Source organism: Psittacula echo (assembly GCF_963264785.1).
Source record: "Psittacula echo genome assembly, chromosome: 2".
Classification (NCBI taxonomy): domain Eukaryota; kingdom Metazoa; phylum Chordata; class Aves; order Psittaciformes; family Psittacidae; genus Psittacula; species Psittacula echo.
Window position 1 is genome coordinate 115,580,528 of NC_137737.1, and position 16,081 is coordinate 115,596,608.

General features: G+C 44.1%; 1 protein-coding gene across 2 annotated transcripts in view; it reads right to left on the minus strand.

The window, feature by feature from the left end:
* Window positions 1-9,376: 9,376 nt before the first annotated feature.
* Window positions 9,377-16,081, minus strand: part of GAREM1 (GRB2 associated regulator of MAPK1 subtype 1) — a 106,351-nt gene continuing 99,646 nt past the window's right edge. For both annotated transcript variants that reach the window (XM_080610093.1, XM_080610094.1), the window contains one exon: window positions 9,377-15,703. In XM_080610093.1, coding sequence (XP_080466219.1) covers window positions 14,791-15,703 — 913 coding nt within the window. In that variant the 3' untranslated portion in view covers window positions 9,377-14,790. The remainder of the gene's footprint in view (window positions 15,704-16,081) is intronic.

Here is a 16,081-nt window from a genome sequence, read left to right on the forward strand (position 1 = left end):
CTATTGGGCACGGGGAACAGCAGGCAGCAGGAGGCACAGGCGAGATCTGTTTCTGGATCTAAAAATGTGGATCTTTTGTAGTGGATCCTCAGAGAAAAGCCACTGAGTTCTTTTGTAGTCAGTACAGATGAAAACTACAATAGAATTCATAGCACTTGAAGCCGTGCTGACATGAATTTTTTAATTGTTCAGTAGATGCCAATCCTACCTATCTGGTACCAAGCTCATCTTCAGCTGGTCCTGACAGGCACTCTCCTTTGTTGCTATGCTGAGCTGCAAGGACAGCTGGCAGAGACTTGCAGAGCGGTGTCAAAGGTACCTCAATGGAAGGAGATTTGTGTGACCCCTCATTCCTCCTGCACAAATAAATCCTTTTGTAAATACCTTTCATGTGATATTTGTAATCTTGTAAGCAGAACCATTTGCTCATGGGATATGCGATATTTTGGTATTTCCCCACCAACAAGGAGGATGAACGGCAACTCCAGCAGCTACGGTCACACAGTGGTACAGTGAGGAACGGAGGACGCGATGGCAAGGGAGTTGACTGTATTACTGTTCCAGTGCCTACATTACTCTGAGCTGCAGCTAACGCCTTGAGGTAAATAAGGACGCTGCGATCTGAAGAGATGTCTGCCTGGAGATGCCTGCCCTGCAGCGAGGGGCACCAGCTCCCCACGACAGCCATGGGACCAGTGCCAGCACCAGAGCTGGGGAAAACGCTGTATTACCACTTGCCATTAATACTTACCGATTAAGGAAACCCAACAACTGGTGCGTATTGCTTTTTATACAGCTGAGGGACAAAACATAGACTAAGTTACAACGAAGCTTAAATCCAAAATAATTATGTTTTGTCACAATTCCTTCCACACAGCCCAAGCTACCAAGGAAGCAAGCTGCCAGCACCTGGGGAGAGACATGATTTGCTCCACAGCTCCCTTCAATCCCAGTGAGAACATTTCCAAATGTTTGAAACGGGGAGCAACTAAATCTTTTAATGCTCTCTGAAAAGCAATCAGCTCACCAAACGCATCACTCAGCAGCCTCCAATATAAAATAATTAAACCATGAAAAGCTGCTGTAGTCATCTTCCTTTAAAATCCTGAATTCCTTTACATTTTGAGGATCTGATGGCACTGACTCCAGTCAGACATATACAGACAGGGCAGGGACCGCAGGAGCTTCTCACAGCTCAGCTGAACACTCCTTTTCCACTCCTTGAACTGAAGCAGCTTAACTTCATGCAGATTTGTTGGTGCAGCAAAACTATCCAGGGGATACAGCTAAATCCAGCTTCATTTCATTTCCAGCCAAATTCTATTTTGATGCAGGTCACTAGAAGCTAATCTTTCATCTCTGTTTTTCATACATGAAAACATAAACAACAACAACAAAAAAAGAATTCCAGATTAAGCAGCATTTATCATACTAAATAGAATTAAATCAGATGGAAAATTGAATAAAGAAACTCAGTTAAAGCACTCAAATTAAAAAGTCCTTTACCTGAGTGAATGTGATCTTTGATTTTCTCAGAAGAGAAGAAAATCTTATTTATGAAGCAAACTTCAAAGGGAGCCTGGACTACCCTTTTCTCATTTCCCTGCGCTTGAACTGTCAGTCTGCCTTTGTGAACAGATTTTGCTTCCTGTCTGTCGGGCAAGTTCACTTGCTTGTTCCCACATGCTAGAAAAACTCGTGTTTTCAGTACTGCAGAAGCACTTCAGCTGTACAATAAGCAGCAGACAAGTAGCAGATGACTTTTTTACTCATGCATTTTTGTTAGTTACATGCATATACACAGACACACAGGTGCATACACACACCTGCAGTCAGTAATATATATAACACAGCTTCAGCAAAACCCGAGCTAATCAGAGGCTAACCTGCTTTTAACAACCTTTTATTGATGCTCTGACTTTTAAAGAGCTCCATCTGAAATAGCTTATGGTAAGTATTAAAAATGAAGAAATAGCAAAGCCTTCTAGAAGACACCTATTTAAAATTATCTCACAGATATTTCAGTATAATTGAAGGAATTATAATCCTTTCCCCCCAAAATTCCAAGTCTTCCATTACATCAATTAAAAATGCATTTATGAGCTTGGCTTATGGTAAAATTGAGAGCAATAAGCAGTGGCTGTTATGGAGAATAGCTCTCTGGGAAGAATTTTTCTGATATATAACACAGGCCTAAGAGGCTCAAAAATGCCTTGGGTCAAATTTTGCTGATGAACATTATCTTAGTTTCTTGGCTGGAATCCCCTCTGGCTTCTAAAAATCCTATTTCATTTCAGGGAGAATTCTGTCTGAGAAATAAACTCAGAAACCCATGATTAAGGCTGGTTTCACACAGAACATGAGAAATGCTGAGATTCGGGGTCCAAGACAACGTATACTTTGTTGTTCGGTATTTGGGCACATTTCCTTTAGATCCCCATGAGAATTGGAAGGCTTTTTTACCCCTTCAGTAACAAGCATCCCCTAATTCAAGGTGCTTCACAAGTTATTGCATGGATCTCAGGCTCTGTGAGCACCAACAGGAAGTTGTAACACCTCGGAAAAGCATGCAAGAACAAAACCACCAGAGGCAGTTTGTCCAGGTACACGTGTGGTTTAGAAGCACAACATGCTGATGCTGTTTTAGTGGTGGCGCTGGAGTCTTTACATGTATCTGTTCCCAAAGTCTTGATTTTTCCTTAGTGCTTCTGAATAACATCCAGCATAAAATGTAGGTAAAAATCTGCATTTTAGCATGAAACTGAAACTCACTGGTGAAGACAGTGACTTGTAAATACAAAATACCACTTCTGCCTCTGAAAGTCCCTGAGATGTAAATCATTTGAGACAGAGAAAAGCAGTCCCGAGAAATACCCCGGTGTATCCTGTTCCCAATCCCTTGTCGTGTTCTGTGCTCAGGACTGCTGTGAGGGAGGCAATACCAGGCTGCAACCTTGGGCTGAGCCACTGCAGCTCAGCTTACTCTTGCTCTTTTTCTGTATGTTGGTTCTTTGTGTTTGGAGATGAAAGGCACAGTGAGACAGACAGGCCTCTCCTCTCTCCTTTAGAAACTGCTTTCTCATCTCCTGTTTTCCACAGTTCAAAAGTAAGACTTTGAAAAGATTTCAAAGCTGCATCTTGTATATGTAAATTCATGGCTCTGGGCAGGTTCATGATCAGCCCTGAGATTTCAGATTTAAGCTTAAGAACCTGCAGCCTAAATACAACTCCTTTTCCCTGTGCTTTGCCCTTCTCTGTTTTTACTGTTTAAAGCCATCCACAGCAACAGGATGACACCAATTTTCACAGATCATCTCTACAGCTTTACTTTAAGTAGCTATTTCAATTTTCTTGTAGAAACACTGGGTGAAGGGAATATGAACATAAGCCATTCGGATAAGATATAAAGATCAAATTCCAGCTGCTAGCTGTCAAATATAAGTGATGTTCTTCATGCTTAGGAAACTGAACTCCATACAGCTAGAAAGTAGCCGAAGGTGCCTCGGTAATCACCAGAGTGGGGAAATAACCAAAACACTTTCAGGGTGGTAGAAGCAGAAATATCATGCCACATGTTGGACTTGGGGATGAAGAAGAACTGGGGAAGAAGAGTGAAGGAAATTCCATCCACTGAAAGCTTTGTGGTCCTCAAAACAGTTCTTGCTGCTCAAACAGCAGTAGGGTATTTTACAAACAGCAGTTAGCTGGTCTTGTATTAGTCTACATTAGTTACCTGGTAGACTATCAATCTGCCTGATTCCTTCAGGGTTTGCAGGCATGGTAGAAGCCAAACCAAGTTCATCTGAAAGGGAAGCTCAGAGGTGGAAGCTCTTGGAGCAAGAGGGGTAGAGACAGTAGGAGGAGGGCAGGAAAAGGATGGGCTTTTCTGCCTGAACATAACAGTAGGGCTCTGTGTGAGACCAGAGGCAGCCACCTGCCCCCTGCAACCACCCCGTCACCCCATCATTCTCCAGAGACCAAAGGTAGCAGAGGAGGGTGACAAAATGAAAGGATATGCTAGGTGGGGCGTGTAGGTCAGGCTGGAAAACCTGGGTTTGTGCTGTTTGCTGCTTTTTAAATTTGTGTCCTTCTATCCCTGGCTGCCGCATTCCTGCTGGAGGCTGTTTCCAAGTCCTAGTTCTTAGCATTGTACAAGAAACTTACACTGAATTCTATAAAGTACAAATGAACATTGGAGACCCTGTGAAACAACACACTGTCTTTTCTGTACACCAGCCGCGGCAAATAGGAACCAAATCAGGAAACAGTATGTGCCCTTCGGTTATTATTTTTTTGCCTTTTTTTTTTTTTTAAGTCCAGAAGGAAGGGTTATTGGAAAGTTTACTGGACAGGTAAGAGAAAACGGTTTAAATATGAGAGGGACCTGGGGGTCCTAGTGGACGGCAGGATGACCATGAGCCAACACTGTGCCCTTGTGGCCAAGAAGGCCAATGGCATCCTGGGGTGTATTAGAAGGGGGGTGGTCAGTAGGTCGAGAGAGGTCCTCCTTCCCCTCTGCTCTGCCCTGGTGAGACCGCATCTGGAATATTGGGTCCAGTTCTGGGCCCCTCAGTTCAAGAAGGACAGGGACCTGCTGGAGAGAGTCCAGCACAGGGCAACTAAGATGATTAAGGGAGTGGAGCATCTCCCTTATGAGGAAAGGCTGAGGGAGCTGGGTCTCTATAGTTTGGGGAAGAGGAGACTGAGGGGTGACCTTATTAGTGTATATAAATATATAAAGGGGGAGTGTCACGAGGATGGGGCCAGGCTCTTCTCAGTGGCAAACAATGATAGGACAAGGGGTAACGGGTACAAACTGGAACACAAGAGGTTCCACTTAAACTTGAGAAGAAACCTCTTCTCAGTGAGGGTGACGGAACACTGGAACAGGCTGCCCAGGGGGGTTGTGGAGTCTCCTTCTCTGGAGACATTCAAAACCCGCCTGGACACATTCCTGTGTAACCTTATCTAGGTGTTCCTGCTCTGGCAGGGGGATTGGACTAGATGATCTTTTGAGGTCCCTTCCAATCTCTAGCATACTGTGATACTGTGAAATATCACTGGCTCTCATTACAGGAAGCAGAAAGATGTTTGAGAAATCAATAGTAAGGCAAGAGTAACTGCAGACCTCTGTGGAACAGATGTAGGCAGAGGCCTGTGCCCATCTCTATTGCAGTTTCACTGATTTGTTAGTAAATGAGAAATTTCAGGGCCATGAAAAGGGCCAGAAGTCTGGAGCATCTCTTCTATGGAGAAAGGCTGAGAGAGTTGGGGTTGTTCGGCCTTAAGAAGAGAAGGCTGCATGAAGACCTTCTTGTATCTTTTCAATATATAAGGGGGGCTTATGAGATAGCTGGAGACAGGCTTTTTATCAGGGCCTGTAGTGACATGACAAGGGACAATGGTTTTAAATGGAAAGAGGGGAGATTAAGCTTGGACATAAGGAAGAAATTTCATTTTACAGTGAAGCTGGCACAGGTTGTCCAAAGAAGCTACGGCTGCCCCAGTGTTCAAGGCCATGTTGGATGGGGCTTTGAGCAACCTGGTCTAGTGGAAGGTGTCTCTGCCTGTGGCAGGGTGTTGGAAGTAGGTGATCGCTAAGGTCCCTTCCATCCCAAATCGTTCTATGATTCTATGAAACAGTAACCCAGTATGACTTTCCAGTCTTTTTGAGGGATAAAATACCTATTTTCTTCAAGAGGAAAGTGGAGGGCTGGTTAGCAGAGCAGCTTATGCTTCATTTATCAGGAGCAGAGGCTATCTAGGACAAGCATTTAGGATAGTTTCTAGCTGTCATACATTTCTCTCACATGCAGATCTGCAGCTGAATAAATAAGATTAGCCAAGATATATGCAGTTCTTCAGGGCTCTGCCAGACATTCTGCTAGGTCTTACATCGTTGCCCCATTACAGTTTCCCCCTGCTTTCTGTCTGCACTAATCCACTGGAAACCCAGCCCTGGAGACCTGCCTCACTGACCCCATATTCTTTAAGAATAATTGTTGATACTGTATAATGGACTAGCAGCAGCACAATTAAACCAGCTCCTTCTCATGGCAGAGCTTTTATGGGATTGGCACAGGGTCCTAATGAGATCCCTGAGCCCATCTATCACCCTCTGCAGCACCTACAGCTGGTTTCAAGCTTTTCAGTTGTGCGCCAGTCTGACGCTGTGTGGCACCTACAAGTACTACAGCAGCTATTGCCACCCAAAGAAGGGGACGCATCCTTCCACATCCTTGCCAGTTCCTTAGACTTGGCACCTTAAATATGTTTTCTCCTTCATAGCTGATTTCTTGACTTTTATTGTTTCTCCTACCCCAGACTCCCTGGAGGAATGGTTTTCATTTAATCCAAGCATGTTTGGCACCAGATTCCTTTTGTCCTGCCCAGGAGTCAAGGGCATTTTGAGGTCTTGAGCAATAAATAAAGATTTGGGACATATTTCTACGTTCCCACTGTGGTTGCCTGGTTATCCATCTTGAGCTTTCCATCTTTGGAATCTGAGGGTGAAAATGGGGAGAAGACACTCTTCGCGTCAGCTCTTCATTGTGCTGAGCGAAAATGAACAGCAGTGCTTTATCCTGGGAAAGGAGAAATGATGGATCAAGGCAACTGAATAAAAATATGAACACTGTCAACTTTCAACAAAAACTGATCTTCACCAAGTGTGAGAACCATAGGCAAGAGGAATAGAAAAAAAATTAATCTCTAGACAGAATACAATTAATCTTGAGTTTGTGTGGACATCAGAGCTGTCATTCCAACAGTTGCCTGTAAGGTAGAGACAGTGGTTAGCAAGGGGTGCCAAGGGAACCCACAAAACTATGCCACCATGGAAGCAAGGCTGCAAGGGAGACAGTCCAGCAGCACCAAGGGCCTGGGCATTTTCTGTTCATTCTGCAGTGGCAAATCCCATCATCTGTTCAAGGCATGGAACACAGAGACAGGTTTTCAGCTTCTGGTCACCCTGTGAACAGGAGAAAGCAGTTATACATGACGCATGCATCTGGTGACATAAAGCACATTTATACCTGGGCAATGGTGCGTGGTGTAGAGTGCCCCAAGCTAGTGATGACCTGAGCTAGCACAGCCTGCTGCAACTAAGGACTTCAGCAGTTAGTCAACAGCATCACAAGGCAAGATGTCAGGCTCTCTCAGTACCCTGAATCCCATAGCAGCTCGACTCAAGGACAGGAGCCCCAGTGAGAGAGTGAACAGGGTTTATACCCACCTAACAGACTGAGGGGAGCTCTAATTAGCAAATCACACCAAGAGGAATGTGATGCCCATGAGCACTAATTTTGCACTCCCTAAAGAGAAGAGAACTGCGTTTTCAGGTCCTTCCCCTGTCTGTATTCCTTATTGATATTTATAGGTAGCCATGGTGACTAGAATCAGACAAGAAGATGTATTTGATGACTACTGTAATACCCATAAACAGAAAATGCCTCCCTTAAACGGCACTTTCCTGATGGCCACATTTTGACTTGGGCTATAGCCCCTCCCTTCACCTTCATGCATCAAATGCTTTCCCACAGACCCTTTCACACAGCCTGGAGGCAACCAACTGGAGCATTCGAAAACCTAAATGTGTTTCTTTCACCTCATTAGAGAGCAGAGCAGAGCAGAGCAATGTCCTAGACAGCCCTGCTCATGGTGAATGAGGTTTATCTTAACTTGTGAAAAGCAGCTCTGCTTCTCTCTGTTCCCTCCAGATTCACATCCTGTCTCCAGACATCATTTTCTTGATGAAATACAACAAGGGAAAGTGTAGAGTCCTGCATCTGGGCAGGAACAACCCAGGTTCCAGTATAGGCTGGGGAACGACCTGTTAGAGAGCAGTGTAGGGGAGAGGGACCTGGGGGTCCTAGTGGATGGCAGGATGACCATGAGCTAACACTGTGCCCTTGTGGCCAAGAAGGCCAATGGCATCCTGGGGTGTATTAGAAGGGGGGTGGTCAGTAGGTCGAGAGAGGTCCTCCTTCCCCTCTACTCTGCCCTGGTGAGACCGCATCTGGAATATTGGGTCCAGTTCTGGGCCCCTCAGTTCAAGAAGGACAGGGACCTGCTGGAGAGAGTCCAGCACAGGGCGACAAAGATGATTAAGGGAGTGGAGCATCTCCCTTATGAGGAAAGGCTGAGGGAGCTGGGTCTCTATAGTTTGGAGAAGAGGAGACTGAGGGGGGACCTTATTAGTGTATATAAATATATAAAGGGGGAGTGTCATGAGGATGGAGCCAGGCTCTTCTCAGTGGCAAACAATGATAGGACAAGGGGTAATGGGTACAAACTGGAACACAAGAGGTTCCACTTAAACTTGAGAAGAAACTTCTTCTCAGTGAGGGTGACAGAACACTGGAACAGGCTGCCCAGGGGGGTTGTGGAGTCTCCTTCTCTGGAGACATTCAAAACCCGCCTGGACACACTCCTGTGTAACCTTATCTAGGTGTCCCTGCTCCGGCAGGGGGATTGGACTAGATGATCTTTTGAGGTCCCTTCCAATCTCTAACATACTGTGATACTGTGATACTGTGATACACACTTCTTCCCTCTCCCGGATGTGAGGGTTGGAGGCAAGTAAACCCCATCTGTCTCAAATCCAATGGCAACCAACGTAGCAGATTCTGCCCTGCTTTATTTCCCATGAACATCCATTAATGAGCCCCTCCACAACTACTGTTGTGCTGGAGTAAACTTTCTTTTGGCCTAGTCTCACCGAATGAAGCTCCATCCCAAGGGGAATCTGGCACAGCAATTTATCTGCATGGCATGTGGACGGTTGTAGAGCTGACGTTTCTCCCTCCTGCCAATATCGGAGGAAATGTGAACCAGCAACTTAGAGCACAGCGTTGTTTTGTTTCTCATTTTCTCCCCACCCGATGAATGCTTCAGAGACATTTTGCAAAGCAGAATTACTTGTGCGTGGTCTTGAGCTTAAAAGCAGACACAAATTATAATTGAATACATTTCTCTAAAACAAAGATAATAGGCTGAGGGCTGGGGAAAATAATGCCGCAGGTGAATGTCTGCTGGAGACAGGAAAGCTGTCTGGCAACCAGTTCTTTGGGGAACACACAGCTCGATAGTCTTGCTGAAGGGGATCAAGTGAAATTACAAGATGGGGAGAAGTAATGTGTCTTAAGAGGTTAAATGCAAAAGCCTGATTGCTCCTCTCAATTATCCCAATCTTACTTCGTGAATTCACTATTTGAGAGGTGCTCATTTCTGAATTATACTGAGATGAGCAAGAGGATAAGTCAGTGAAATTACTAAATGAAAACCAACCAATCTAGTACAACAAATTCTGTACACATTTGAAATATCATGAAAATAGTGTCTTTAATATACAGTTTATATACTTACAATACACGGTTTAAATTTGTTCATATACATTACAGGGATATTTGTTTGCACCTGGTTTAAATAATAAGTTGCCTTCAGCCTTTTACACAAAAGCCCAAAACAGCACAGAATTCCACAAAAACCATGCTTCGTTTCATAACGGAAATGCACTAAGCCGAAGTTTTGGGGCTTTCTCTTTTCCCAAGTGTTACATTTCTGACCTACCCAAAGTGAATCTAAAGAGCTAAGAACTAACAGATATTTTTCATATAATTCAGAAGATTGTCCAAGTCAAGAGAATCACTCTGCAGATTTTGACGCTGAAAATTTGGTTATTACAAACAGAAATGGTAAAGTCAGAAAAACTCCTGCACTGTGAGGAGTTTAAGACATAAGAAATGAAGAGTCATTTATTGCTAGGTGTCAACAAGAGGTCTGCATTTCCCCACTGCCCTGTGTCCCTAATACCACGAAGAAAAAGGGCAATCCCTCACTTCGATTATGATTTCATTCGTACCTTCCGCCTCGCACATGGGAACGCTGCAATTTCGGAACATCAAAAAGAGGAGTCACGAGAGCTGGGCTCAGCCCTAGTCCTTTCACACAGGGCTGGTGTTCAGCTTTTAAGTAGTGTGGTGTATCCTCTGCCTGGCCAGCAGGCAGGCACCCCGCCGGGCAGTGCACAAGGAGCTGGTGCCAGCACTCTTTACTTAAGAGGGGAGACAATCAAGGAATTGAGTCAAGAAGAAAACACAGGAGAAAACACTTCAAGTATTGAAGGATGAAGCCTACAAGGTTGCTGGAGAGGGACTCTTCATCAGGGACTGTAGTGATAGGACAAAGGGTAATGGGTTCAAACTTAAACAGGAGAGATTTAGGTTAGATATAAGGAAGAAGTTCTTTACTGTAAGGGTGGTGAGGCACTGGAATGGATTGCTCAAGGAAACTGTGAATGCTCCATCCCTGGAAGTGTTCAAGGCCAGGCTGGACAATGCCTTGGGCGACATGGTCTAGTGTGAAGCATCCCTGCCTATGGAACTAGATGGAATTAGATGGGGGTTGGAACTGGATGATCATAAGGTCCTTTTCAACCCAAACCATTTATGATTCTATGATTCTATGATTTTATTTATAGATCGATTTGAAACACGATGGGTTTTGAGACAGCATAGCTATTTATGCTGTTTCTCTTGAAGCTGTTGCTGTGGAATAAAGTCCATTAAAGTGGTACGTAAAACCATTTTATTGGAAAAACCCCTGTGTAATAGAGTTACTTCAAACCCTTGCTTCTAGCTGCAAAGAACACTTTGAAATACATGTTCCTTCTAATATTGGATGGACCAGATGTTTTCTTGTCTCTAAGTTTCTAGCCATTGGAATTTTTTTACAGTATGACAAGAATAAGATAGCAAATATGCACTTTGAGTTGATTTCAATGCAGCTTCGATTAGCCAGTCAGGCAGCAATACAAAGATCCATAATCCTAGGCACAATGAGTGCTTAAAGGAAACCAGCATTTCCCCTCAAGCCTCCTCTCCATCCCTGCCCTGGCCAGTTCCATGTGCACCTCCTGAAAAGCCCCTAGGCCAGAATCCAGCTTTCACTGATTACTTTCATCAGTCCTTGAGCTGCTACACAACTGTTGCATAGAAAGGATGTGTTTCCTGGTGCAGGACAAAGAGACAGCTCCATAAGAATGACATGTCAGATTTTTTGCTACCAAAATACCCTTACAAACAAAACCCCCAAGGGTAACACAGAACTTCAGACATTGACAACTAAATAAGCACCAGAAGCCCTTACATTTATTTAATCTGAGGAAAGAAATCCAAGGTTAGGACTGGCCTTTTTTAGTAGTCTGCCTCCAAAAAGTAAGAGCTTTTAGGCCTGCTCTGGCAGAACACATATTGTTCAAACTCGATGGCTACATCTCTGTTAATAGACAAAATGGGCCAGAGTCTGGACTCAGGCCCTAAGGACAACCAATACAGCTCACACAGTTGAACTCCATTACCCTCCAAAACCAGGCTGGTTTCCCCAATTGCTACCTTCCAAGCTGTGCTTGGGAGTTGCCTGGGATCACTCATTGCATAGGCTGGTTGGGTTGCATCAAACCAGGCAAAACCCCACATCAACAGTTCAGCAGCAAGGAAACCCCATGAGAGAGTGCCCCAGCACTGCTCAGTTTGCAAGCCATACCAAATCCTGAGTCCTAACTCCTCCTATTCACATCAACTGGTAAAAAGTTTGTATCACAGGGATATTCCCCACAGCTTTCAGACACTTCCTAATCATAGTAGGAACATTAAAGTAACCCTCAGTCTCTAAGTACCATAAGCAGTGGAGCATTTTGTAACCTTTTACACATTTAAGTCTCTGGATTTTACACCCAGAGTCTTTCTAAAAGGACTGCAGGTTCTCTGCTAACACCTTAAACTCTTCTCTGCTCCTGCCTCATTTCAAAGGTGCCACCATCTCTTTATTGCCAGGGACTGCCCACGAGACCAAGGCATTCACATCAGTTTGCCCTGTTCAAACTGCCTTCTACAGCACCAAGGACAGTCCTGACCCCCCAGCCCCATGGAAGCAAAGCTCAAGAGGAAAGTAAATAAATTAGACCCCATGGGCATCAGTGCTGGTGTAGCCACAGCAGTGGAGAGGCCAAGCCACCACACTGGCTGCCTGGTTTGCTCATTGCTCCCCTGATTTCACCAGCGCAGATGCTTCAGTCCAGCTTGGGCATCACAGCAGGTAGCTCAATGCTGCAGTTATATGATTCACACAACACAAATCACTAGGAAAGGCTTGGAAAAATAAGGTGATGAGCAGCTAAGGGCAAAAGGTCAAATGCTAACATACTATACATAAAAATAAGGAAGCAGTGCCAAGCCAGAACAAGACAACTGGAAGGACACCAACAGCAAGTTTGCAGTTAGGGGTTTCAGCTGTACTTTTGCCCACAGGCTCTGCCTCTGAAACCATTGCACATTTCTGGGCTTTTAACAGGCCAGTTGTATTTTGGTCTATGCATATGTGATATTAATGCAGCACACACATGAACGCACATTCCACCAGGATGTTCTCAAGAAAAAACATTCCAAGCAGGTAAGCAGAGATAACAGAGGTGTCCATCCTTAGTGGAAGAACACACTTTCCTCAGGGATGTTAATATCCTCAGGGCATCAGCAACATTTAATGTTAGTTTTGGTTTGGGGTTATTTTTTTGAGAGAAAAATGTTACTTTTTTTTTTTTAACCTGGAATTAAAAAGCCAGGCAAAGCAATGAGAAGTACCTGACATTTAACATCAGCCCTTTCAAGTCTGAATGCTATTTGACATAGTGAGAGTTAAAATGCAATTGACTTCAACTTGCACACAGCATACACACCTGAACAGTACTCGAATTTGATTTAGTCTTACTTGCAGGTAAAATATTTTAGGGCACTAATTAAAAAGCATCCGGAGAAAGCTATTGATCTGTTGCTAAAAGTCAATACATTAAAAAAAAAAAAAGAGTAGGATTATGAACTCTTGGAGTTTTTCTATTTGGGTATTTTTTGGCTCACTGCTTTCTAGTACCCACATCAATTGGGCTTTGCCCTCTGGTTGGGAACTGGTGATTTGCATTATTGCAAGACAAATAATGCGTCTTGACTTCGGCACAGAGATATGACATGAAATTTGCCCAGGCAACAGAAAACTCCCTTTGCAAATATATTCTTTTTAATGAGTCAATATGATTGACAAAACAGGCAAAATCTGCCTCTCATTTTTGTCCCTGCTCTTTATCTTCTCTTGATGCTCCCAGTATGTGCCCTACAATGGAGAGAGAATTTTTGTACATCAAAAAGTTAAGGAGAGCAGGTGATGGTGTCACCCTGGCCAGGGCTCTGTGCAGCAGCAGATGAAGCTGCTCCAGCATCCCTGGCTCTGACCACACTTGCTGAAGATGGGCACCACAGACGGTTTCCTGAGGACCTCCACAAATCCTCACATTCAGTATTACAGAGGCAGAGGATCCAGGGGATCCAGATACATTTCAGAGAGCTCTGTCAACTACAAGAAATCAGCAATGGACTATCAAAATATAATCCCATTTCTAGCCTTCTGAACAGTTAAATTTGAAAGGTCTCCAGGAGCAGACTGATGTCCCCTTCCCATCTCTCTGCTCCCTTTTGACTGCTACTTCAGTGTGACATTTATTGCAGTGAGTTTTTGCAGCTGAGCAACCGAATTAATACATCTTAGATTGCTACAGTGCCTCCCACTTCAACACCCACATCCTCTCAGCCCACTGTAAGCAAGACAGGTGAACTTAAACCATCACAACCATTTCCTCTGGCATGGCCCTAAACCTCACTTGGCCTCTTCTTACCAGTGTGCCATATGCTGTTTCTGTTCCCTCCCACCTTGCTAATGCTTTATTTCAAAGGCATCCTACAGTCCTACTATCACCTTCCCACACAGATCCGATGGCAGGAACAGAAAAGCACAAAGAGCACATTTTCAGATGACTGTAACAGCAGCAAAGGGAACACAAGGGGTTGCCTTTCACCAGAGCAAGGCTATTGCAAGGGCTGTGCTAGCAGACTTACTGCAGCAGGCAGGATCTGCTGAGAGGAGCCTGTGCACTGAACTGCCTTTCCCATGAGAAAGCTGCACAACCAGAAGTCATGCTACTCACTCCAGCTATCCGACTACAAAAGCAACTTTTGAAATCTACAGGTCATAAACTTTTAATTGGCCAGGGCAGAGTGGCTCAGTAGAAAAAAATCCCCCTTCTCCCTCCCCTCTGGGCAGTGAGCTAAGCAAGACTCTTAAGAATATTTAGCTCTTTTTGCTCAAAGTAATATAGAAAATGTACCCACACTACAGGTAACCAGGAAGATACTGTTAATAAAAATATGCTGCAAGAGTAGTGTATTAGTGGCACTTCACAGCAATTCTTAACGTTTTCAGATGTAGTGTCAAAAGGATGTTTTTGTGTATCTGAACATGCTCTTTGTTAACAGAAATAGAAGAAAGTCACAGCATGTTGCCAAATATCATTTGAACAGAAACAATCCCGTAAGAAATACATTTTTTTTGCAGTTAACACAAAACTGTAAACTGGATCAGTGTGTGTCTTTCAGCATCAAATGTTTCAGTAATAAATACGACTAAGTCTTAACAGACTACGCAGTAGAAGTTCCCTTAGTGTCCAGTTTTTAGCAGCTGTTGAATGATCAGGGATGCACAAGGCACACCTCTGCAGATTCTCTACTTTTATTATTGACAAACAAGAAAAAAACCCTTTGTTCACCACTCAAAAATGTTTATCTGCATAGTAAGAATTTTTCTACTACTATTTACAGAAAGGGCTTTTAGTGCAAAAAACCAGGAAGTGATGATTAGCTGAAGTGCATGGAGCACATTTCATACAGTTCCACTAATGACTAGTCGGCATCACATCTTGGGCCGCCAGCCATTAATGAACTGTAGTATTTTCTTAACCTGTAATTTGCTTAGCTTAAAGTCTTCTGACAGGATTTCTTCTGTAAGCTGAACCAGTAAATTGCCATCAATCTTCTCTGTAACAAAAAATGATATGACATCTTCTGACAGACCAATAAACCTCAGTGATTTAGACACTTCCTCTATCGAGAGTCCAGAAAGGTCTGTGGGTGGCTGCCAGGGAGATCCATCCCCACAAGATCTTGGTGCTAACTGGAGGTGGAGGGGAGATGAGAAGGGGTAAGACACAGAGAACGTATCCTGCATGCCCTTTTTAACGAGATATTGATCTTCCAAGAGGTCTGGAGAGCCAGCTTTTGACTCCTCCTCAGCACCATCTATTTTCAGCGGCAAGGGACACATGTCTGTAACTGCTTTCTCTTCACATGACTTCGGTGCCCGAGGAGGTAAGGCAGGACAAGAATGGCTCTGCTTTGCATCACTGACTCCCAGAGTTTTCTCATCAGTGCAGTCTAGAGAGTAACTTGCTGACTTTGGACAGGTAGAGATGGTGTTCGTGAACTCTGCTGGGGTCAGCGGAGAGTACCCTGCCGGGAGCTCACACCCATCGAAGTCAAAAGTCAAAGGTGCTGGACAGTTTCTCTTTGGCGTACCTGGAGTCTTCTGTCTGGGGTAACTGTAGCTCCTGCTCGGATCAAGCAGAAAATCGCTCTTATTGTGGCCCTCAGCAGTTCCTGAAAAATGGTTTGGCCAAGATAACCTCGAAGGCAAAGCTTCAGATGTGGGGCTTCCCAAAGGCATCATGCTTTCAGGCTCTTTGGATTCGTTTTTCATCATGTTACAAGGGTAGCAGGAAACAGGTGTGCTCTCAGCTGGGTTGGTGTTGTCGCTCTCTGTGACATTGCTTAAGGAACAAAGCAGAAAGGATGTCATTAGTATGAAAAAATGTAGCATTTGAATAAATTCATAAATCATCTGACAGAGTCAGAGGGTGGCTGTCACGAGGAACTAATCTTCTTTCCTCGGGCAGAACTTCTCAGATGTGAATTAACAACACATTTGAATAATGCATTGACAGTTCTTTTACTCCTTCTACAAGCCTGACAAGATGCTGATATATCCAAAAGCCTCACATCTTGGCTTTTCAAGCTCGTAAAAAAGTAGATGTCTCAATTCAGTTCTGTGTCATCTTCTGAATACTCAGTTTCCACCGTTGAATTCCTGAGGGACACCACCACGGAAAAGGAATAGCCTCACATCTACTAGATGTCCTAATCCTGTA